This window comes from Macrobrachium nipponense, chromosome 39, assembly GCF_015104395.2.
Source record: "Macrobrachium nipponense isolate FS-2020 chromosome 39, ASM1510439v2, whole genome shotgun sequence".
Lineage (NCBI taxonomy): Eukaryota > Metazoa > Arthropoda > Malacostraca > Decapoda > Palaemonidae > Macrobrachium > Macrobrachium nipponense.
Window position 1 is genome coordinate 11,894,766 of NC_061099.1, and position 23,711 is coordinate 11,918,476.

A 23,711-nucleotide genomic window follows, 5' to 3' on the forward strand; every position below is an offset into this window, starting at 1 on the left:
CGTTCCCTAACCAGATAAGGCACGCATTTGGCGGCGCCCGCTGAAACTAGGCTGGATTTTAACTCCTCGGCGCAACGGTTCGACGGTTCACTTTCCTTTGAATTTTGGCGGGAAGACCCTCGCTCTCCCGCCGGGGGGTCTTCCAAGTTCCGCTTTTTCACGTCATTCTGGTCCTTCTTCATCTGGAGGCCGGGTTATGGAAAGAGAAGGAAAGAATAGAATTGGTTGCCCCTCTGGCACGTCATATTTCGGTAATTGCTGGGCTTCATGTGCCCAGATCAGAAGACGTAGGTTTCTCTAGTACCATTTGTATGATTTGTCCAAGGTCTAGTTGTCTCGCAGGCTTATGCTTTCTAGGGTAACTGTTCCTGGGAATATGTATATCAAAAGAGACCATTAGACTTACGAAAGAAACTCAATAAAGCAAAAACAATAAACAACACGGCAATCTGGACACATTCAACATATTGCGGTCAAACCCCCTTTCCAACCCCTGGGTAAACCCCCCGAAGTAACCCGCTTTCCTCATCCCTCAGAAGCCCCACGAATGCCGAGGCTTTTAATGGTTATGGAGTCCAACGGGTCTCTTAGTGTGCCTCTCATTCTCTGTGTGGTCACAGCTGAGAAGAAATTCGTCCCTCTGTGCTCTCTACCTTTTTGGTCAACTCGGGAGTGCCTCTCGCCAATTAGGTAGCCTGAGATGATGGCTGAGTTTCGTAGGAGTGTTCATCTCGATTAAAGTACTTATTATTCGAGTTGACGGCGGTTTTCTTGCGTGTGGTCTTCACTGCGTTCGTCTAGAGTATAGCCTACAAGAGCTTGTCGTTCCAGTTGTTCCTAATACGGTGATCTTAACGGCAAATGCTTCTGTCACAGGACATCTATTGATCTCTAAATATCTGTCATTTATTGTCAGGTTCTGGGCTCTCGGAGATTATAAGTCCGTCGCCACTTCTCTGTGGTACCTGTATGTTGACTGCATAGCTCCCACAAAACTTGAAGGCCGGTTTAAAATCTAGAGAGAAGGAACTAGCAGGCCAGTTGCAAACAATTCTTCAAATACTCCCCTTTTTTGTGATGTACAAGTTAGAATCATATTTAGAGAAGGAAACATTGATGCTTCGTATCATTCTTGACCAAAGGCTTGTGGTCGGTTTTACCCAGTGAATGAAACGCTGAATCTTTGATTTGCACTTAGTTAATGGCCACGTTAATTTTGTAGCATTATAAGAGAAGAGGAAGGGAGAATTCCCTCCTACGGCACCATTTGTCGTGGGTTTTGACGAAATTCTGCCAAGAAAAGGGGAATTGCGTTGTTTGAATACAGGTGGTCAAAATTCTCCTTTAAAATTAGATTCCGGTAAGAGAAACTGCTTGTGCTTTTTGTTGACTGATGCGCTATTCTGACGAAGTAGCCCAGTATATAAGAACCACCAGAAGAGCGTCACACACTGTTCTGAAATTTCAGATTCAGGTCAGCAAGGTACACGCGCCGCAACTAAACTTCGTGATCCGTGCTGAAGGAAACTTCTGCTGACCAAAACCTTTGAAATACCAGTGAACCCGAAAACATCCTTCAAGATGGTGCAGATGTTTTTGCCCAAAATCCACCGGATGCGACGCCGCATACGTCGTCAGATGGCCAGGCAGCAGCAGATGCTCGCAGACGCTGCTGTGTTCTTCGAGAACCCTGACGAAAACTATGGCGCCCCTGGGGAGTCCCCTGCAGGAGCGCCTCCTGTCCGAGTGAAGCAGCAGGAAGAGGAGGAGGAGCTAGATGACGAAGAAGCAGGAGGGCTTCCGGAATGCCCCGCGCACCTCATAACGTGCCCAGCACCTGCCATAGACCCAAATGCAAAACTGTCTCCACCCACGAGTCATTTCCAGCACCTACCACATAGCAGTGACCTCAGTAATGCAGGTCACCAAGGCACGCATCAGCAAGGACAGCGGGAAGAGGCAGGTTTTTTTTCACATTTTAGCCATTTTCACTTGAAGGAGTTGACTCCAAAGATAATTTTTTCACATTTTAGCCATTTTCACTTGAAGGAGATGACTCCAAAGATAAAAACACAGTGATGAATGCTCTTTTCTTTAAGTGATGTGTGGTGGATGACCCCCTTGTGTAGGAAACTTCAGAACACTGGCGGCTTGACAGATTACACAAAGCTCAGTAGCAGAGCAGTGAACTCTACCCCCCACACAACACACCATTCACCACTTTATTTTGCTTCTTGGGTATTAAGGCTCTTCCTTTCGAGTTTGTCGTCCATATCTGTTTATACCTTTTCAGCTTTTCTTCTTCTTCTTCTTCTTCTTCTTCTTCAAACATCCTTTCTAGGTGTATCCTTATTCCTCACTCTTTCAATTTTCTTTATGCCATTCCGTTTCAGTAATATATATATATATATATATATATATATATATATATATATATATATATATATATATATATATATATAGTGTAATAGCTCGGATCCCTTAGAAATAGGTCGCTAGTTGTACTTAGTCTAAGTACGTAGTGTCCACATTGGGTGGAAGTTGACGTTCATAATACTTTTTTTTTTTTTTTTTTTTTTTTTTTTTTTTACCTTTATTCAGTTTTGGTTACTTTTCTTCTTAATCGGCCATTCCTGTCTGATGTAAGACTGCCTTTGCCGAGAGGACGATTTCTTTGAATATTGTACTTAAATGTACTAGCTAATTATGGTTTTTATCAAGACTATTTCATTTGTGTTACTGTGGCTTTTTTGTGACTTGAGGCCGTGATACAACAAATGACTGTGAATATAAAACCGAATCTCTCTCTCTCTCTCTCTCTCTCTCTCTCTCTCTCTCTCTCTTTGTCTCCCCCAGACCCATGAAAGAATCGGATGCGGAAGTAGCTATTGAACCGTATTAAGGCCTTTCCTTGTGCTCTATTGAGTTTGCCATTAACGAATCGCTGAGTAATGAGATCCCTCGCTAGCACCTACAAATCTCTCTCTCTCTCTCTCTCTCTCTCTCTGAGAGACATAGAGATACAAGAGAACGAGCAAGCGGAAACGTAATTATCCGAAGAGGCACGTGACATTCCAACTGCTGTATAAAAAAAACGTACACAGACCATTAGGCGTACAAAAATACACAAAAAAAAGTTACCTATCATATGCGCTTACGCCCATTTAAAAAACAACAAAATAATGAAGATACGTACTTTTATTAAAAGTGTTAGAAAAAATATGTATTTTATCATGTGTAGGAAACCATATGTAATTTTCTTAAAAGTACAAAGTAAAGATACTTATTTTCTCATATGTATAAGAAAATGTACGTAATTTCCTTAGTATAAAAAAATATACAAATTTTCTCATGAGTATTAAAAAGTTCCGTAATTTTCTTGAAAGTAATTTTCTTGAAAGTATAAGAAAATATTCGTAATTTTCTTAAAAGCATAAGAAAATAGCCGTAATTTTCTTAAAAGCATATAAAAAATATCCCAAATTTTCTTAAGTGTAAGTAAAAATATGAATTTTCTCTTAAGTATAAGAAAATATCCGTATTGTTCTTAAAAGCAATAAGAAAAGTTACGTACTTTTCTTTCAAAAGCAGAAAAAAAGTACTTTACACAAACGTTTTATCCCTTTCTGTAACCATAATTTCCTCTTTTTAATTTACCTTAAGTTAGGAATACGATGTTTGCAACTTAGGCGTGAGGGGAAAATCTTGCACTCGTCCCGAGCAAGCAGGCGGTGGGATCACGCTTTTAGGGGAACCGTTATTGTTATTGAGTTCATCTGATTGAAGTTGATGATTGATAGACACATATCGACTTATGTGTATCAGAAAGCAGTGGTTTCGGTGTCCGTATTCGTTGGAATATTCTTTATGTTCCTTGGAATATTATCTGGAGTAATATTTATATTCTTTGGAATATTTATATTAGTTGAAATATTCTTTTATATTTTTGGAATATTATTTGGAATAATATTTTTATACTTTGGAATAATGTTTTATATTCTTTGGAATATTCTTTTATATTCTTTGGAATATTCTTTATATTCGTTGAAATAATATTTATATTCTGTGGAATATTTATATTATGTGGAATGTTCTTTTATATCGTTTGGAATGATCTTTAGATTCTTTTGAATATTCTTTTATGTTCTTTGGAATATTCTTTACACTCTTTGGAATATTTATATTCTCTGGCATATTTTTTATTTATATCCTTTGGAATGTTCTTTTATATTCTTTGGAATGTTCTTTTATATTCTTTGGAATGTTCTTTTGTATTATCTGGAACCTTCTTTATATCCTTTGGATATTCTTTTATATTTTCTGGAATGTTTATAAGTTTTGGAATATTTATATTCTTTGTAATATTCATATTCTTTGGAATATTATTTGGAATAATAATTATATTCTTTGGAATATTATTTGTAATATTCATTTATATTCTTTGAAAAATTCTTTTATATTCTTTGGAAAATTCTTTACATCCTTTGGAGTATTCTTTGCATTCTTTGGAATATCCTTTGGGATATTCGATATATTCTTTGGAGTATCGTCTACATTCTTTGGAAGGTTGAATTTCAGGACAAAGGCCCTTGAAGGCTGACTAATGTACAATATATATATATATATATATATATATATATATATATATATATTAATTTATTGCCTTCATTCACAGGAGATAATCACTTGAGTGCGTAAATGAGTTCAAAATCTTCCCTTTGACAATGCGTACACTCTCCACGTCTTCCTGTGCATCTGTTTGTTAGCTTCATTCCTATCGTCCATTTTCCATAGTTCCGTACACTGTACCGCGGTCTGGCATTTCTATAGTAGTCGACTGCTTTGAATATATATATAGATATATTCTATATATTTATATATATATATATATATATATATATATAATATATTGTATTGCTTTTCCATTTCACAGGGAGATAATCACATTGAGTTTGGGTAAATGAGTTCAAAATCTTCCCTTTGACAATGCGTACACTCTCCACGTCTTCCTGTGCATCTGTGTTTAGCTTCATTTCCTATAGTCATTTTCCATAGTCGTACACTGTACGCGGTCTGGTATTTCTATAGTAGTCGACTGCTTTGAATATTTAGATATAGATATATCTCATTCACTCTGAATGCTGCTGCCTCTCAGTTGTATTGGTCAGGGTATAAACAGGTAGATTGGGTAATTATACGAACGAATCCCGCGACGCACTATATGGCCCATGGTCCGGCTAATCAATATCGTTGATAACCCCCTCCCCCTCCTTCCACTTTACACCTCCCGGCAGTGGGCGCCGCCCCCTCTCTCCCACCTCTCCATACACTGGTGCGTGTTATCGCCAAAGAGAATAATAGCCTTGTTTTGCCGTGACTGTTTCTTGGTTTTGCTGAAAGCTCTTGGTACCCTGAGCTGCCAATTTTGTTACTTTTATCATTTTTCTTCTGTTCTGTTTAACATGCTCGTTATTTATTTTTTTACACTTTCATTCTAATGAATAAATCATGAATATCCTATCCTAAAACTCCTGTAACACCTTTCTCAGACCTTTTTAGGCTCTTCCGTAGACCTTCCCTACCTCCCCAAACAAGAACAACAACTCCCCCGACTAAGAGGAAATGGTCCATGAATTATAGACAACCGGAAGTGGTGATGTTTGTCCCATTCGAGGTAGTCTGCATCTCCGCCGAGTTGAAGATATCTGTATTAATATAAAACGGTTCATGAAGATTCGCGAGACTGTTCAGAAGTGATAAGTGGGCCACATGTGTAGGATCTGATGCGGTGAAATTTTGTTCACTGAGGATTTTAAAATTTATTTAAGAGCAGTGACCTTTCTGATAGTGAATGTCCTCTGGCAAGCTTAAGTTTACTGATTGTTTTATTGTTACTTAGAATGTGAAAGACATTAAAATCTGCTAGAAATGGTATTATTATTATTATTATTATTATTATTATTATTATTATTATTATTATTATTATCATTATTATTACTAGTTATGTTAAAAACGAATGGCAGAATTAAGCGAGTTGATTTTATGTATTGTTTTTTCTATATAAAAACTCGCTTAATTCTGCCATTCTTTCTAACTGCATTTGCCTAAAAGAGGGTCTTCTACCAAAATATTGATGATTATTATTATTATTATTATTATTATTATTATTATCATTATTATTATTATTATTATTATTTCAGCCTGGGCGTATGCCTGGCGTGAGGCTAATTGTTATATTATTACTTAAACTGTAAAAGACATAAAAAATTATTATTATTATTATTATTATTATTATTATTTCAGCCTGGATGCCTGGCGGGAGGCTAATTGTTGTATTGTTACTTGAAATGGGAGACAAAATCTATTATTATTGTTGTTGTTATTATTATTATTATTATTATTATTATTATTATTATTATTATTACTGTTATTTTATTAAAAGTAATGGCTACTTCAGCAGCATTACACTTGTAGAGATTCCTCTCTATTTTCCGAATAGCGGCTTTTTCCGTGCTACTTAGACAGGCTAGTAGAGCGCCTATAGAGGTCATGATCAAATACAGAGTCTAAATTGGTGTATATATTTGAATTTTACAGATAAACTATGATACCATAGTTATCAAAGTCATTAACGATATCTCTCTCTCTCTCTCTCTCTCTCTCTCTCTCTCTCTCTCTCTCTCTCTCTCTTTCTTGAAGCAGCGAGCTTTCGTCGGAGCTGCCAGACATCCTCGGGCTGGGAAGCTGAGGGTGGACTGATCTGAAGCTTGTTGTTGTTGTTGTTGGAGATTAAGCCAGCCTTGTGCTGGCACGGGCTCTTGCTCCTAGAGCAGCCCGTAACTGGAATATCTGTAAAGATACAAAAAAACACAGCTTTGGCGGTTAGTTTTGGAAAGGAGATAGGGTGACAGGCAGGATTGCAACCCCTTTGAACCTTACGGTACCCATCAGTAGGAGAGAAAGTTTTATAGCAGTGAGACTCAGCCTAGCTGAAGAGTGCTGAGTAGGAAGAAGGAAGCGAGTTTTAGTTTGAGGGAAAGAAGGCGTTACCTATAAACATTTTAGGCGCAATATATATACATGTGTGTAGCATCTGAAAATATTGCAATATATATCAAACAACATTAAGCAAGTATTATAGTATATATCATGTTCATGCATACTCACACTTATACATATGCTCCCAAAGATGTTTTATGACTCCCATTGCAACCAGTGAAGTAGAGGGTTTGTGCTTTGTTGGTGGCTTTCATTGTTTTTTTTTTTTGTTTACAAGACACTAGGAGATTCCCATGTGTCTATGGAGAAATGCCGTGTGATTCATCCTTTTACCTGGGAGGTGGTGGACATTAGGAGATCCCATATGTCCCCTATGTTATTTAAGATGTGTCTGGTGATCTGTGCGGTGTCAGCTCTATTTCAGTTAGGTTTGATCTGTAAGATTGTGTCTCTGGGCAGTCTAGTAGGTAGTGTTCGAGGGGCTGGATTTGCCTCTCGGTCACAGTACTGACATAGCCTGCCCTCATTTCCTATCATTTGCCAGGTGCAGAGGTATCCTAGCCTTAATCTGTGCGTTGTGATTGACTGAGAGTTTTCTAGTGGTTTGTTTTGTGATGTCATGCGGCGTTAGATTTGTGACATCCACATACCACTTGGACGTCCTTGACTCTTGTAGGTAGTGACGTCGTACTTCACTCTCTTCTTGGAGTTTGGCATAGCTTTTTGCCATTTCCTTTAGGTGTGTTATGGATGGTTGCACTTTTATGCTTACTGTACTGCAGCTGAGGGCACTTTTGGCAAGGAAGTCAGCTTCATCATTTCCCTGGATTCCCACATGGCTGGGTATCCAGTTTAGTGTGACTCTCCTGCCAGCAGCTTGATGTGAATTGCCAATGATTTTATGGCTGTTATCAGTGTCACATTTTCTTTGGATTTGGTCGCTTTGATAGCGAGTATTGCTCCTTTGGAGTCATATGCACTGTTGTGTGTCCTTCTTTTAAATTGGAATTTTCTAAGGCTTTTTAAGATTGCCATTAGTTCCGCTTGTAGTATGGAGGCATTGTTGGATAGCCTCCAGCTTCCTTTGAAGTCTTGGGCAGCCACTGCTGCTGCAGTTGCTGGAGCTTCTGTGTCAACTGAGCCATCAGTGAATATATGTTTTCAGCTGCTGTGTTCCCGATTGCTTCTTCTGCTGCAGTTTTCATTTGTGCTGCTGTGCACAGTGCTTGTTTGCCGGTAGTATTGTGAAGTTATACCGGATTGGGTCTTCGACCCAGGGAGGTGGTTTTGGTATCCCTCAGGTGGGACATCCTTTGTTATGTGTTTCACTGTGTCCTGCATACCCAGTTCTCTCAGTGTCTGGAGTATACTGCCCGCATAGGTTTTTTGGCGGGTCTAGTTCTTCGTGCAAGTTTATACACGCTTGCATTTTGTTTTTGTGTGGTCCATTTCTGTCGTTTCTGATGGTTTTGCACAGAATGGCAATATTTCTTTGGCCTATCCTGCTTGAGAGACTGCAGTTGTGTCTCTGCCCTCAAGAGACAAATTCTTGTCCACATTGGGGCTCCAAGTATGAGTCTCATTGCGTTGTTTTGGATGACTTCCAGCCTCTGCTGTTGATCCTTTCTGAGATTTGTCAGGACTGGTGCTGCGTATTCTACTTGTGCTCTGATGGTTTGTATGTAGAACCTCCTGAGCAGATGGTATGTCGCACCTTCTTGCAATGATGTGATTTTCTTTAGGGCATTAAGCCCTATTTTTGTTTTGGCTTGGAGGAGCTGTATTTGCTTCTCAGGAGATAGTGAATCTGCAATGCAGACTCCCAGATATGTGTAGCTATCCACCCAGTCTATGACGTCTCCTTTCAGTAGAAGGTTGGGTGGATTTTGATCATGTTTTTATTGCCATGGCTTTTGTCTTATTTCTGTTGATTTTGAGTCCCAGTTGTGTGCACTTGTCCTCAAGTTTTTGCAAGGCATTTCTTGCATCTTTTGGAGCTGTCTTTGAGGGCCGGAGCTGACGATGCAAACATCGTCAGCATATATGAAGACCTCTACTCCTTGTGGTAGCTCGAGACAGGCTACATTTTCCATAAGGACATTGAATAAGAAGGGGCTTAGAATTCCCCCTGTGGAGTGCCGTTTTCAAGAGAGTAGTATTCTGACATTCTGCCTTGGAACACTACTCTTGCTTCTCTGTCTTGCATGTATCCTTTTGTCCATGTAAGCAGGTTGCCCTTGATCCTCTTTCTGACTAGGGAGGAGAGGATGGTTGCTGCATTGGCTAATTCATATGCCTTTTCTAGATCTAAGAAGACCCACTATGGATTTTCTGCCATTTATGGCACTTAGCAACATCTGTAAGGCACTCATGGGTGCCTACTCCTTCCCTATAGGCATAGAGCCTATGGATGTAGGGGCCCTGCTTTCCATAGTAGTCTGTTCAGAACCATTCTTTCTGCAACTTTTCAGTGCAGCTGATGAGGGATACGGCCTATATGCGCCTTCCTCTTTCGGCTAGGTATTGGTTGTGTGTCTTGCTGTTGCCATTTCTTTGGCCTGGTGTGCTCTGCATATGTCCTGTTTACCAGGAGTAGATATACCTGTTTGGCAGGGTCTCCCATGTGTCTCAGCATGCTGTAAGTGATTGCATCTGCCTCCAGGGGCTGTGTCTCTTTTCCCCTTGCTGAGTGCACTGTTTAGTTCTTCCATAGTGAAGGGTGTGTCTGTGTCATCAGGTGAGTTGCAGGCAGTATTGATTTCCCTCCATCTTGCTGGGGAAATTTCATTTATTTTTTCCCGTGTTGTTTGTTTGGGAAGGTTGTGGGATTTTTGTCCTTTCTGCAAAGTTTCTGGCTATATTGTCAGCTTCTTCTTGTGGGTTGGGGTGGATGCTTTGCGCTGTTCTTCCTTTCCCTGCAATTTTTGCAAGGATCTCCAGATCGGTGGGTTACCTGGAGTTTGTCTGCTGATGTTTGCACACCAATCATACCATGCCTGTTGTTTAATTTCTTTTGTCTCTTCAGTTGCATGGGCTATTACCTCTCTGAGAAGTCTGTGCATCTATCAGATGGTTCCCGTCTGAAGAGTTTCCGCACTCTGTTTACTCTGGCATTGAGTTCTTTGACCCTTTCACAGTAGTACCATGCATCTTTGTGATCGATCTTGGATCGTTTGATCTTTGGCATGGACATGTTTGCTGCCTCTCTGAGTTTGCTGATGAACTCTTCATAGAAGAGTTCTATATCGTTTGCAGGGTTTTCAAGGTAGTTCCTCGCCCATCTCGTCATTATGGCTTCAAATGTAGCCCAGTTTGCAAACTTGGGGTTCCATCTTTCTGGTGGCGGTGGTATGGGGGGCAGCTTTTTGAGCCGTAGGCCAATGTCAATGGCTATGTGGTCGCTTGTGAGGGTCTCGTGCAGCTTCCATGTTGCTTGCTCCTTTAGGGCGGAGTTTGTGAAGGTAAGATCTAGTCTTCCTCCTTTTAGGTGAGTTGGCTCTCCACTGTTTAATAGGCACACCTCTGGGAATTCACATGATAACTGGTGTAGATGTCTTCCAGTTGTGTTTGTTGTGTAGAGTTCAGGCTTGGGTGATGTGCATTGAAGTCTCCTCCAATTAGTGTGTTTTCCTGTGTCGCTGCACTGAAGAGTGCTTCCCTTCGAATGTGTTGTCCCGAGCCCTGTATATGTTGTGTACCGTCAGTGTTGTGTTTGCAAGTGTGAGTTTTACGCTGAGTGATTCTACATCATCTCCGCAAGGGATGTTGTCTACCTTCTTTGAGGGGATTGTGTTTTTAACTAGATTAGTCCTCTTTTAGTGTCTGTGTATGGTGTTTTGTACACTTTGTACCCTTTAAATGAAAATTTGGCATTTTCCCTTACAAGTGTTTCTTGTAACATTATGATGTCGTAGTTATTTGTTTGTGTGTGTGCTTGCAGGAATGCGTATTTATTGTTTGCACTTAGTATGTTCCACTGGAGGACTTTTATTGTGTCTGTGTCTCTGCAGTCATTTGTGTTGTTGTTGTTTCCTAGTTCGTCATTTGCACTTGATGTGCCTTGACTACCAACTCTGAGGTTGGCCCTGGCACTGGAGATGTACCTGGTACTATTACTTGGAATGAAACTGACACCGGGTGTATTTGTAGTGCCATTTGCACTGTTGTTGTTTATTAGTGTAGGCATGGTGATGCAAAGAGTCCTCTGGACGTCCTTATGCACTTGTCAACGACTTCTTTGGCTATTTCCTCTGAGAAGTTTGATCCTGTTAGTTCTGCAAACTTGAATAGCATTTGCACCAGTAGATTTGTGAGGTCTTGAGTCTGTGCGATATATTTGTCTTGTTTTAGTTCTGGGCGAACTTCAAACCTGTTGCTTTGTGGGGTGGGAGGAGGAGGGATGGGGGAGACTGGGTTATATGGTTTGGCTTTTGGGCAGCCAGGAACAGTGGAGCTAGTTTTTAGGATTTGGAGTGAGGAGGATTTGTCGGGTTTCGGGAACAGGAGAGGTTAGGATGTATGTGTTGGTCGGCTTGGCCGATTCTGAGAAGCTGATTTTCCTTCTAGTGTTTGTTTATTTGTTTCGTTGGTGGTGGTGTTGGTCTGGGTGTGGTTTGGGGAGTGTTTTGTGTTCCTTTTTCTGAGTTTGAGGCTGACTTTGAGTCCTGTTGGGTCTAGGCCCTCCAGCTGCAGCAGCATAGGACTGTGTCTTATGCTGGGGGTGTGTGTGTGTGTTTTTTGGGGGGCTTGTTGCGACCCCCTAACTGCAGCAGCAAAGGACTTTGATCCCTGACTGGGTGGTGGGAGCTGCTGTTGTGTGTTTGTGGTCTGGTCTGTGTTGGTGTGTGTCCAGGGAGGCTCCGAGGTGTGATTCCTTTAAGAGTGTCTATCTTCTGTAGCCTTATCGGGCATTTTCTGTTCCACGCATGGTGGTTCCCCTTGCATGCGGGGCATCTGGCATTTGTTTGTTTCTTGTCCATTCTTAAATTTGTCTGTGCAGAGTTTTGTGGGATGTCTCCCACTACATACACCACAAATGGCTTTGGCGGTGCAGGCACTGCTATGGTGTCCGTACCTCTGACAGTTAAAGCACCTCAGAGGTTCTGGTGTGAAGTCCATGGTGGGGAAGGAGCCCCACATGCCAAGGTTCAGTGACTTAGGCTGAGGTCCTTTCCATTCTACTAGGACTTTGCGGGTTGGCTGGGGGTTGGGTCCTTTTGTATGGCATCTCTCTGCTTTGATTACCCTGGGATTTTCCAGAATAACCTTGGTTTCAAATTGCAGAGGGTAATGGCATAATATAAATCTGCAGGGTTTGTCGTCAGGATTGAGGAATTTAAAGCTGGCAGGATTATTTTTCATATATTCATTTGTATTCAGGTCTGAGGGTATTGCAAACAGTTCTCCCCTGGTGGTGGGTCTTACCTTGAACAACTTACCCTTCTTTTCGAGGTCCTTAACGAATTCATATGCACTGGTTCCTGTTGGAGGAGTTATCAAGTTATTTTCCATGTGAGGGTGAAGGTGCTGCTGGTGGTCCTTGTTTGCGTTTGTTCCTGGTGACAAGCTGGAATCCATCATCTGTGTCCATGGCAGGGGGGTTTTCCTTGTCCTCTTGAGTGGCTGTGGTGGATTCTTCTTCGGAGGTGGAGGAGTCTAGGCGAGGTCTAACTGCTTCAGGGGCATCTGAAAAAGAGGAAGAAGAAGACGTTGTCCGTTTCCGGTTCTCAGGTGCTTCTGCAGTGGTGGGTGTGGGCTGGGTTACTTGGTCCATGGCTGCATTCGTCTTCGTCTATCTGTGAGGGGAGATTGAGGAGAGAGAGGAGTAGGGAGAAAGAGAGGAGACGAGAGAGAGAGAAAGAGAGAAAGAGAGCAGGAGAGAGAGGAGAGAGATGGAAGAGGAGAAATGTATGTGTATGTGTGTGTTGTTATATTTTTATTTTGCCTGAAGGGCCTAAACCTGGTTTATGGGAGACACCAGCCTATCGTTCCTGTGCTACTTGCAAATAAGGATTGCGAGAGTAGAAAGTTTTTGTCCCTTTGACCCTGCTTCAATCAGAGTTTTCAGACCCCAACGGCTACCGAATTTTAGGCAGGAGAGACTGTTAGTAATGGAAAATTATTTGAGAGAGAAAGATGTCATATGAATTTTCCTTATAAAATGTGAGAGAGCTCTCTCAGAAGTATAATTCTCGGTGTCGTCGTCAATCGCCGAAAGTTCCGCCGAAAATCGCTGGAAATCTCGCCGCTATCGTCGACTGGGATGGCGCTATCGCTCGCTGTCGCTCACGTTCGCCAGAGAAGGTCTCAGAAGAGATGTTACTGCTACGGAGGCCGAGCAGCAACTGATCTTGAAGCGGTGTCCGTCCTCGTTTATATTTGGAGTTGACAGCAGGGGGTCTGCCCCATGCTGATCTACTATTGGCTGGTGGCGGTAGGTCTTCGTTTTCATTGGTGGCTTGAACCGGGTCTCAAGCCACTTTCCACGCGTTGATGGTTGCGATGCTGTAAGTCCTGCAGCCGCCTAGACCTCCTTAGCGGCGCGGTTACGTCGATGGGCGTTTCGCTACGCTGCGGGACGTCACGGCTAACTTGATTATGGTTGGCTGCAGGAGTATCTTGTTCGGGGGCGTTGTCTTCCGTGGAGTTGTCGTGCTCGGTGGTGTCATTGTTGGTGGCAGGTCTTCTCATACTCGTAGGGAGGAGAAATTCTTCCTGCGTCGTATTTAGAGTAGGTTTCACTTGCTGGATGAGAAGCGCCTCCAGCAGGCGTAACCGACGGGCATCAGGGGCCTTCCCGATGATCTTCGTGTTTTGGATGATCACATCCCGGGAGATGGCCTCTTGATGTTTGGTGCGTGCGTGATTCTTGATAGCCCCCTCTTGGGCGTGACAGGAGAGTCTCTTCGACAGGCGCATGGTAGTCATACCAACGTAGGCGCCGCTACAACCGCGGACTGGGCATGTATATTGGTACACCACATGCGTCTGCTTCAGGGGGTCTCGTACCTGTGGAGAGGGGTTATTTTTCATAATAAGGTCGCGCGTCCTCCGATTCTGGTAGTAGATAATTAGGTCGATATTTTTGGTGTCGTCGGTCGGGGATACATTTTCAGAAATAATTTTCTTAACTGAGTCCTCTTCTTCACGGTAATGAGAACTCATGAAGGCTTTAAAAAATATTACTGTTATTATTATTTTTTGGGGGGTTTATCACAGTCCTCCTTAGGAGTCCATCACTCTTCTTACTATGTGCGTCGTTTCTAGGAACACATTCTTCTGCATGAGTCCTGGAGCTACTTCAGCCTCTAGTTTTTCCAGATTCCTCTTCAGGGATCGTTGGATCGTGCCTAGTGTTCCTATGATTATGGGTACAATTTCCACTGGCATATCCTTCTTATTTCTATTTTCAGGTCTTGATACTTATCCATTTTTTCCCTTTCTTTCTCTTCAACTCTGGTGTCCCATGGTATTGCGACATCAATGAGTGATACTTTCTTCTTGACTTTGTCAATCAACGTCACGTCTGGTTATTTGCACGTATCACCCTATCTGTTCTGATACCATAGTCCCAGAGGGTCTTTGCCTGATCGTTTTCTATCACTCCCTCAGGTTGGTGCTCGTACCACTTATTACTGCAAGGTAGCTGATGTTTCTTGCACAGGCTCCAGTGGAGGGCTTTTGCTACTGAATCATGCCTCTTTTTGTACTGGTTCTGTGCAAGTGCCGGACATTCTCTTGCTATGTGGTTTATGGTTTCATTTTTCGTATTGCACTTCCTACATATGGGAGAGATGTTATTTCCATCTATCGTTCTTTGAACATATCTGGTTCTTAGGGCCTGATCTTGTGCCGCTGTTATCATTCCTTCAGTTTCCTTCTTGAGCTCTCCCCTCTGTAACCATTGCCATGTGTCATCGCTGGCCAGTTCTTGAGTCTGTCTCATGTATTGTCTGTGCATTGGTTGGTTGTGCCATTCCTCTGTTCTGTTTGTCATTCTCCTGTCTGTATATTTCTGGGTCTTCGTCTACTTTTATGAGTCCTTCTTCCCATGCACTCTTGAGCCACTCGTCTTCACTGGTTTTCAGATATTGCCCCAGTGCTCGGTTCTCGATGTTGATGCAGTCCTCTATACTTAGTAGTCCTCTGCCTCCTTCCTTTCGTGTTATGTATAGTCTGTCCGTATTTGCTCTTGGGTGTAGTGCTTTGTGTATTGTCATATGTTTCCTAGTTTTCTGGTCTATGTTGCGGAGTTCTGTCTTCGTCCATTCCACTGTTCCTACACTGTATCTGATTACTGGTACTGCCTATGTGTTTATGGTTTTTATCATATTTCCGGCGTTGAGTTTTGACTTGAGAATCGCCTTGAGTCTCTGCATATATTCTTTCCTGATCGTGTCCTTCATCTCTTGGTGTTTTATATCCCCTCCTTCCATTATTCCTAGGTATTTGAATCCTGTCTCATCTATGTGTTTGATATTGCTCCCATCTGGTAGCTTTATCCCTTCAGTCCTTGTTACTTTGCCCTTTTGTATGTTAACTAAGGCACATTTTTCTATTCCAAACTCCATCCTGATGTCCCCAGATACAATCCTTACAGTCTGGATTAGGGTATCTATTTCCTTGATGCTCTTACCATACAGCTTGATGTCGTCCATGAACATCAGATGGTTAATTATTGTTATTATTATTATTATTATTTTAGCCTGAAACTATGCTTGGCGTGAAGCTAATTGTTATATTGTTACTTAGAATGTAAAAGGCATACAAATCTAGTATTATTATTATTATTATTATTATTATTATTATTATTATTATTATTATTATTATTATTATTATTATTATTTCAGCCTGGACCTATGCCCGGAGTACGTCCCCCCATGGGAGGAGCCGGGGGTATTGTCCCACCCCCTCAGACCAAGGGCTCCGGTGCTATGGGCATCATTATGCCCCTCTACACCGTGGGTATTGTTGTCTTCTTCGTGTACACCATCATGAAGGTAAGTGACATGTGAGGGAGTGATATGTTGAGGCTAATTCTCTCTCTCCTCTCCTCCTCTCTCTTCTCTCTCTTCAAAAGATTCTCTCTCTCTCTCTCTTCTCTCTTCTCTCTCTCTCTCTCTCTCTCTCTCTCTCAACAGAATTGCTCTCTCTCTCTCTCTCTCTCTCTCTCTCTCTCTCTCTCTCTCTCTCTCTCTCAACAGAATAAGGAATAATTCTTTGAGGAGTATTGTCTTCAACCTTCCCGTTTATTTTAATTCGAGATTTTATTTCGTTTTTTATTATTAGATGTAGTTGTGGTGGTAGTTTCTGAAACTATGCAAACCTATTGAGATGCGAGAATATATAGAGGGTGGCAAGAGAGTCTATTTATTGACTGATGGTGACATATGTATAGATCTTTGTCTTGTATATAAAGTAAGATTTCCTTAAAATTTAGTGACGTTCTTCCGTGAGCTGATGGAATGAGTAGCTGCTTAGGAGACTGATTAAAATGAGAACACAGAAGAGAGGCAGAGCTGACTGATGCAAGAGTGGAAGGAGATGATATAGGACTTTTGTATGTCTTTCCTATGGTGAATTTGAGTTATGTTTTATAGTACAATTTTCCTAATTATGGTTCGTCACTTAGTTTGCTTGCTTGTTATGGAATGTAGTACCTAGAGCAAATACAAGACGTAAATACTTATATTATATATATATATATCTATATATATATATATATATATATATATATATATATATATATATATCTTATATATATATATATATATATATATATGTATATATATATATATATATATGTTATATGTATATATATAAAGTAATAAAAGTCCACACTTATATGTAAGCTGTGTATTAAAAAAACTTTACAAGACAGGAGCTATCATCTACTTGAGCAGTAGTGAAAGCTCTTGTCTTGTGAAGTTTTTTAATACACAGCTTATACATAAGTGTGGACTTTTATTACTTAAAATACTCTAATCACGATATTGTGCGTTTATATATATATATATATATATATAATATATATATATATATATATATATATATATATATATATATGTGTGTGTGTGTGTGTGTGTGTGTGTGTGTGTGTGTATATATATATATATATATATATATATATATATATATATATATATATATATATATATATATATATATATGAGAGTCTTATCACATCATCGTAATTATATAATATTGATTCGTTCCCTCAGTTCATATTGTTCCCCCCATCGGACTTGGTTCTCAAACTTAGTCTCTTACACAGCACCCGCACTGCACCATAAGCAAAGTTATATTTGAGTGCCTTCTTACGTATATACATTCACACATAATTGGCTTCCTCGTCCTCGTCTGTCGAGCGGCTATGTGGCCTCCCTGTCTTGGGAAGGAAGAATTTCCGCCTCGGATTTACAATCCCCTGGTTTTGTTGACACTCCTCCACCTCCTTGCTAAATCTTCTTCTTCTTCTTCTTCTTCTTCTTCTTCTTCTTCTTCTTCTTCTTCTTCTTTGCCTTCAGTTTTTCCAATGTCTATATGGGGTCGCTGTTTCTAGTCAGCCTTCTCCACCTTCCTCTGTTCTGTACATCTTGTTCTCCACTACCTTGCTAAATATGGCTCATACTTCATTTTTTTTTTCACCTACATGTCTGGTTTCAGGAGAATATAATTATGAATATACTAACTGCATTATTCTCACGGTGCTACTCCAAAAACATAATGAGGTTCCTATCGTCTTCCCCTCGCAAATTTCATCAGATTTCAAATGGATGATTATCGAATGTGCTATCATCAATGGTATTATTTTACCTCCACGATAAAGCTGTTAGAAGTTCTGATATCTCTTTGCTACTTGTCGGCAAGAATGTCATTTTCACTTACTCTGGGGGTAAGCCTACAAATTACTTTGCTGTTGTGTTTGTTGTTGTTCTTGTTTTGGGGGTAGGAAATGTCTATGGGAAAAAGTCCTTAAAAAGGTCTTGTCAAAGTGAAATTAAGGTTTCGCGTTGAGTTAAAGATACAGGAATTTTAGGATAGGATATTTATGATTTAATTTGAGTGAAAATGTAAAAAAAATTAATAATGTGGACGTTAAAGAGTACAGAACAATTATTCCTAATAAAATATAGTGTATTTATTTCAATTTTCGTTGGTAAAACTGAAACAAGGCTCTTGTGTTTGGCCATAGATTTTAGAACGTTTTAATTCAAGTTAAAAGTTAGGAATGTAATGTTTACAACTTACGCATGAGGAGAAAATCTTGCTGGGTCCCGAGTAAGCTGGAGGTCGAATCAAACTTGTTTCCTTTATTCCCACGATACTCTCGTGGATGAAGTATATTTAAGATGGAATTCTGAAACAGTAGTCATTCCTACTCGGGAAGTGCAGATAGAGGCTGCCCAAGAGCAAGAGCCTGTGCTGGCATAAGGCCAGCTCAGACTAAAGCAACAGGTAATCCAGGAAGAGCCTCATCTGTTCTTCGTCCTGCAGGTGCTGTTCAAGAAGGGTCAGGACGACGACAAGACCCCGAAGTTGAAGGACTTCGGCCTCGACCCCGAATACCGGAAGTACGTGTTCGCCGAGGAGTACCTGGACAACACGGACATCTCCACCAAGGACCAGATGAGACGCCAAGCTCGAGAGGAGTCCCGAAATCGCAAGAAGAACCAGACGACTGAGGTCCCACCCGATACCAAGATAGGTGAGTCTGTCGAGGCTGGGAAGGGGGTGAAGGTTGGGTGCTTTTGCAAGATTTGGTTAATCATTTCAGAGGCTAAACTTTTGGATTTGATAGATTTTGGAGTTTATCGTCTGTTGCTGGATTAGGCCCAAAGTCTTTAACACCACCACCTCTCAACCCTTGATAAACATTGTTTTTTTTTTTTTATCCCCTTCTGGATTAGGACCAAAGTCACTGAACAATTTTCACCATGCATATTATACTTCCTCAGGATTGAAAAGGGTTAATAGACTAATTACCACCCACTGTGTTGGAGTTGAATGAATAGCATGTGTATTTATACATATTTTGAATTGCAGGGTATTTTAAAGAACCTCAAGGAATACAATTATTATAAAGTTATTTACTGGTGGTGAAGTTGCCTATAAGTTTTTCAGTTTTAGATCCAATTTGCTCGTTGGTTGTGTTATTCTGTAGAGCAACAATTCACTTGTACATTATTTTCTCTTCCTCCTCATTTAGGCAAAGAAAGATCATTATTCTGGTCGTCTGTATGAAATATAATTTTTACTCTGTCATATACATGTCATCAAGGGATAATAGGCCAAGGATTTTTAAGTCTGTATTGTTATGACACATTTGATCTTCTCACAGTCCATATGTTTAATCTTTCCCTGCTTAGGTTCCTGTTCAGAATACTTTACAGCGGTATTTCATGGATGACTAACTCTTTCCAGTTTGATTTTGAGTATGTTTCATATTCTAATCTAAAGATATCAATTGTGAGACTATTATAATAATAAGAGAAAATGTTGTTTATGCTGTACTCAGCAGTTGACAAAGATACTCATTAGCATAACACCGCATTTTGAATCCATTTTGTATCTTGGAAAGCATTTCACAGAGTCAAACATTATACTCAGAAGAATGACTGCATCACCATTACTGTTTTTTTCTAAGTTTATTGTATGCAATTATGTTTGTGTTGGACACTGTTTAACAGGTCTTTTGTCTGAAAATGCCATAATTTTTCTCATCTCTTGTGATGTTTCATATATATATATATATATATATATATATATATATATATATATATATATATATATATATATATATGTATATATATATACCTATATATATATATATATATATATATATATATATATATATATATATATAATATATATATATGCCATCTTTTCTATGCCTGACCCTATTGTTTAATATATTTATTTATGATCAACATTCTTCCCGAACACGTGTTGTGAAATTTACCTTTTTTTTTTTCTCTCTTTTTTTTTTTTTCCCTCCACAATGGTCCCATGTATGAAGTATATCAGATCCCCATCTGAAAATACAAGAAGGTACACCAAGACTTTCAACTTTTATTCCAAAGTTGAAAGTGGGATAAAAGTTGAAAGTCGTGGTACCTCCTCTGGTTCACTTTCTGTACGAATTTGTATTTTTCTTCCCAAATATAAAGCTGAGGGGCTCTTAATGGACCAAGGCAGAATGGATACCCAGGGCAAGAAACTGGGTATGTTACCTTTAATAAAGTTGCCTCCCTGCTTCAGAATGGTCTCCCTTGCTCCTAGTTGTACCTTACCAATTAAGGAAGCAGGTGTTGCTTTTTTCCCTATTTTATTTTCAGCATTATTATATGAAGAAATTATTGTCGTATATTTATGAACTATGTAACTATTTAGCCTTGAAGCTTCATTAGGTATTTGACCATCAACGCTCCTTTGTACAATTATTTTTGTAATCTTGCCAATGGGTGGAATTCTAGACGGATATTGAAATTTCTGTATTCTGAGACGTTGGAAGCACTTGTCTGAAAACATCGTTGTAGATTGTATGGGAATCTCTCCATTGGAATAAAACAGGCATAACCTTATAGAACTATACTCGTAGCTATGAAACAAAATATATCTGGTGTGGCTTTGCATGCACACAAGTGGTATTTAAGGACAACAGAGGTAAAAAAAAGGTTAAATAATTTCATCACTACCAATATTGGCTTTGTTATCTGTTGTGTTATGTCTAAGTTATTGTTTTGTTATTTAAACAGAGAACAGTTTGCCCCCTGTTTTCTTGTATGCCATACAGGTGAAGGGGTTTTTGAAGTTGGAGCTGTAGTGCTAAGGATAATTAGTAAGGCTAAATCGATAAGCCCTGTACGTATTACTTTTCATCTGTATACAGTGCCCAGCTCATTAGATAAGTCACTAGTACATAGTACTTCTTTTATCATTGGCCACTTGTAGAAAACCAATGTATTCTGACATTGAAAAGATTCTTTCAACTTAGCAGTTGATTTTACAGCTTTTTTTTCTCTCTTACCGAATAATCCTGAGTCCTCTTTATTGTATTTATCAGTAAAGTGACTGTATTCCTTGTATTTGCTGAGAATTGTATTTCCTCTCCTGTATTTGCAAGGATTTCTCCTTTTCCACAGAGTACTTTGTACAGTATTCTGTTTTATAGTTATTGCTGTGAGACAGAAGTGTTACTCTCTTTGAATTTAATTTAAGCTGTAAGCACAATTATGATGGATTTTCAATCGTTCATTGAATCCTTACAGTTTTATTATCACAGTTGTATAAGTAGATTAATTTACTCCAAATCAAAGGGTCAGATGTGATTTGAAAATTGTGCTTTTGATAACATAAATTGCGTAATTTCTTTATATCAGTTTATTTGGTCTGTAATATTAACTATTATTAAAATTACTGGATAAGTAACCAAACAATATTGATATCTAAGCAATAATGTGGAGCTCAGCATTTAGCATCTGAAACCAAAGGTTGATTTTACTGAATGTTGATTATAGTATACGTATTTTCTTATTCACTGAAAGTTATGAGTGCAACCATACAGTGTTTATAGATGATGCCAGTTATAGAAATATATTGCATGGTTAATGAAGTACCCGGTTTTAACATCACTGTAGGCAACTGGTATCTGCCAGAGGGATTCCTTAACGAAGATGACGTTGAATCTGACGAAGAGTACCTCCTAAATAATATTGGCGGAACAACTGTAGAAGAGTCAGCCCAGGAGTCCTTACAAGACCGTTTGTTTTCTCGCCAAAAGAAGGATAAGAAAAAAAGGAGACAATTCGTCTACGAAGACATCAACTCAGAGGAGGACCTCCAGAACATCATCAACATGAGGAAAACCGAAAGAGAGAACGAGCAGCGGCAGCAGCAGCAGCAGAGTGCTGCCACGAAGCGCCACCTGGAAACTGACGATGAAGATGGCACCATTACAGACCTAGATTTTCTCTACAGCGACGTTTTCCTCAATTTATTAAGGAAAGGTTTGAGGAACTATGACCCAGACGGAAATCTCGATGGGGAAACTCTAGAAAATATGTGTATAGTGGCACGGGAACACCTGAGGAAAAAATACATCGACAACAAGGATGACGTTGATGATGATGATGATGAGGAGGAGGAGGAGGGGGAGGAGGAGGAGGAGGAGGAGGAGGAGGAGGAACAATTCCAGCAGCAGCCTCCTGACGATGACCATCCTGAACCAGAAACCGTGGAAAGCTCTTGCCTCGAGGGAGAAGCAGCATCCGAGGAAATCATACACTACCCAGAAGATGCAAGATTAGATCAATATGATACCCCAACAACTAGGAGGAAAATGGCCTCTTTCCAAGGAGATTGCTTTAGCATCATAAGAGGTGAAGCAGAGCTGAGTAGTAACTTGGAAGGCAGCGATGAAGACAGGTCTAGTTTCAAGGAGTTTGAGAGCGAGGATGACCTTGAATTCTCCAGCGAACCGGAGAAGGATATAGATCGAAACAAGGCTGACAACGTCAGATCAGAGAGGATAAGGGACGTAGTTCTTAATGATTCGGCAGAAGAGATGGAAGGTGACTGTAGCAGAAGTGTTTTCTTGTTGTCATTGAGACCTTATGGCTTCTCCAGTCGGCATTTGTTGAAATGAATGCAGCTTGTGTATGTTAGAAAAGTATTTTGAAATGTTATGGCAGTGATATAAGTATTGATTGTCAGTATTGTATTTTTAGCCTGTATTTTTGGAACTTGGGATGAGTTTTTGCTTAAGCTTGTAATGTTGTCTGTTTTGTCCTGCCTCGAATTTACTACAGGGCAAGACAGACTTTAGAGCTTTGATTACCATCTACCCTTTCTTTGTGCATTGGATGCCAAAGTATAGAACACAGGTTTTCTCGTAGAGGAAAATGTTTCTGGTCCCACCATTTTCTGGGCATAAGTTAATCCATTTCCACGAATGTTGAAATCTGAAAAAGACAGATGATTCTCGCAGTAAGCATACAGGCTATCAGGAAATAACTGTTTATTCAAGATGTGTACTTAAGGGCTCCAAGATCTATTTTTCAGCAGCCAAAGAATCCTCTCAAGTCCTCATCAGGAACATTAAAAGAATCCCTTTAGAATCTTCACTACCCTAGCTATTAATGGTCATTTTGATTTTTTTTTTATAAAATGCAAATTTGGTGAAATGTTGCACAGTTTTATGCCAATTATGATGAGGAATATTAACACAATATCCGAAAAGGAACCTACTACCTATATACTACTCAGCCATCATTCCATATTTCGATAACCAAGTCTATTTCTTTTTGAGAGCCCAGTTTGGTAAATCTGTGATGTTTGAAGCAGTAATGAACCGATTCATCTACTGAAAGGACAAATTTGATATTGATGGTAAAATGAAAGGATGACTTTTATTTGATATTTCCTCTTCGTTGCTTCACTTGTGATTGATCAGATCAGTTTGTAACACAGAAAATTTAATTTCAGGAAATTTGTGTTCATTTTAGGTTGGATTTGATTCTTGTAGAGTCATATTTATACAAAAGTGTTGTTAGTGTATTTATTGATGCAGTTGGTAAATGTAGTACATGTAAGGTTTTAATGTAGTACATGTAAGGTTAATAAAAAAAAATAGTTACTTAAAGCTAAGAGTTGCCTGTAAATGAAGCTAACATTTTTACAGCCTGCAGACTATATTTCAAGGAAAACAGCTA

At 39.8% G+C, this 23,711-nt stretch overlaps 1 protein-coding gene across 14 annotated transcripts in view; it reads left to right on the forward strand.

The window, feature by feature from the left end:
* Window positions 1–23,711, forward strand: part of LOC135210121 (titin-like) — a 117,910-nt gene that overhangs the window by 66,059 nt on the left and 28,140 nt on the right. For 9 of the 14 annotated variants that reach the window (XR_010313463.1, XM_064242927.1, XM_064242930.1 and 6 more), the window contains 4 exons: window positions 15,849–15,998; window positions 18,496–18,706; window positions 20,169–20,222; window positions 21,639–22,571. Coding sequence is in view for 13 of the 14 variants with exons in the window: in XM_064242927.1 (XP_064098997.1) it covers window positions 15,849–15,998; window positions 18,496–18,706; window positions 20,169–20,222; window positions 21,639–22,571 (1,348 nt within the window). In the remaining variant the exon portion in view is untranslated. Of the gene's footprint in view, window positions 1–574; window positions 1,960–15,848; window positions 15,999–18,495; window positions 18,707–20,168; window positions 20,223–21,638; window positions 22,572–23,711 lie in introns of those variants that run through there. The other 5 variants (XM_064242935.1, XM_064242936.1, XM_064242938.1 and 2 more) reach the window with 3 other exon arrangements.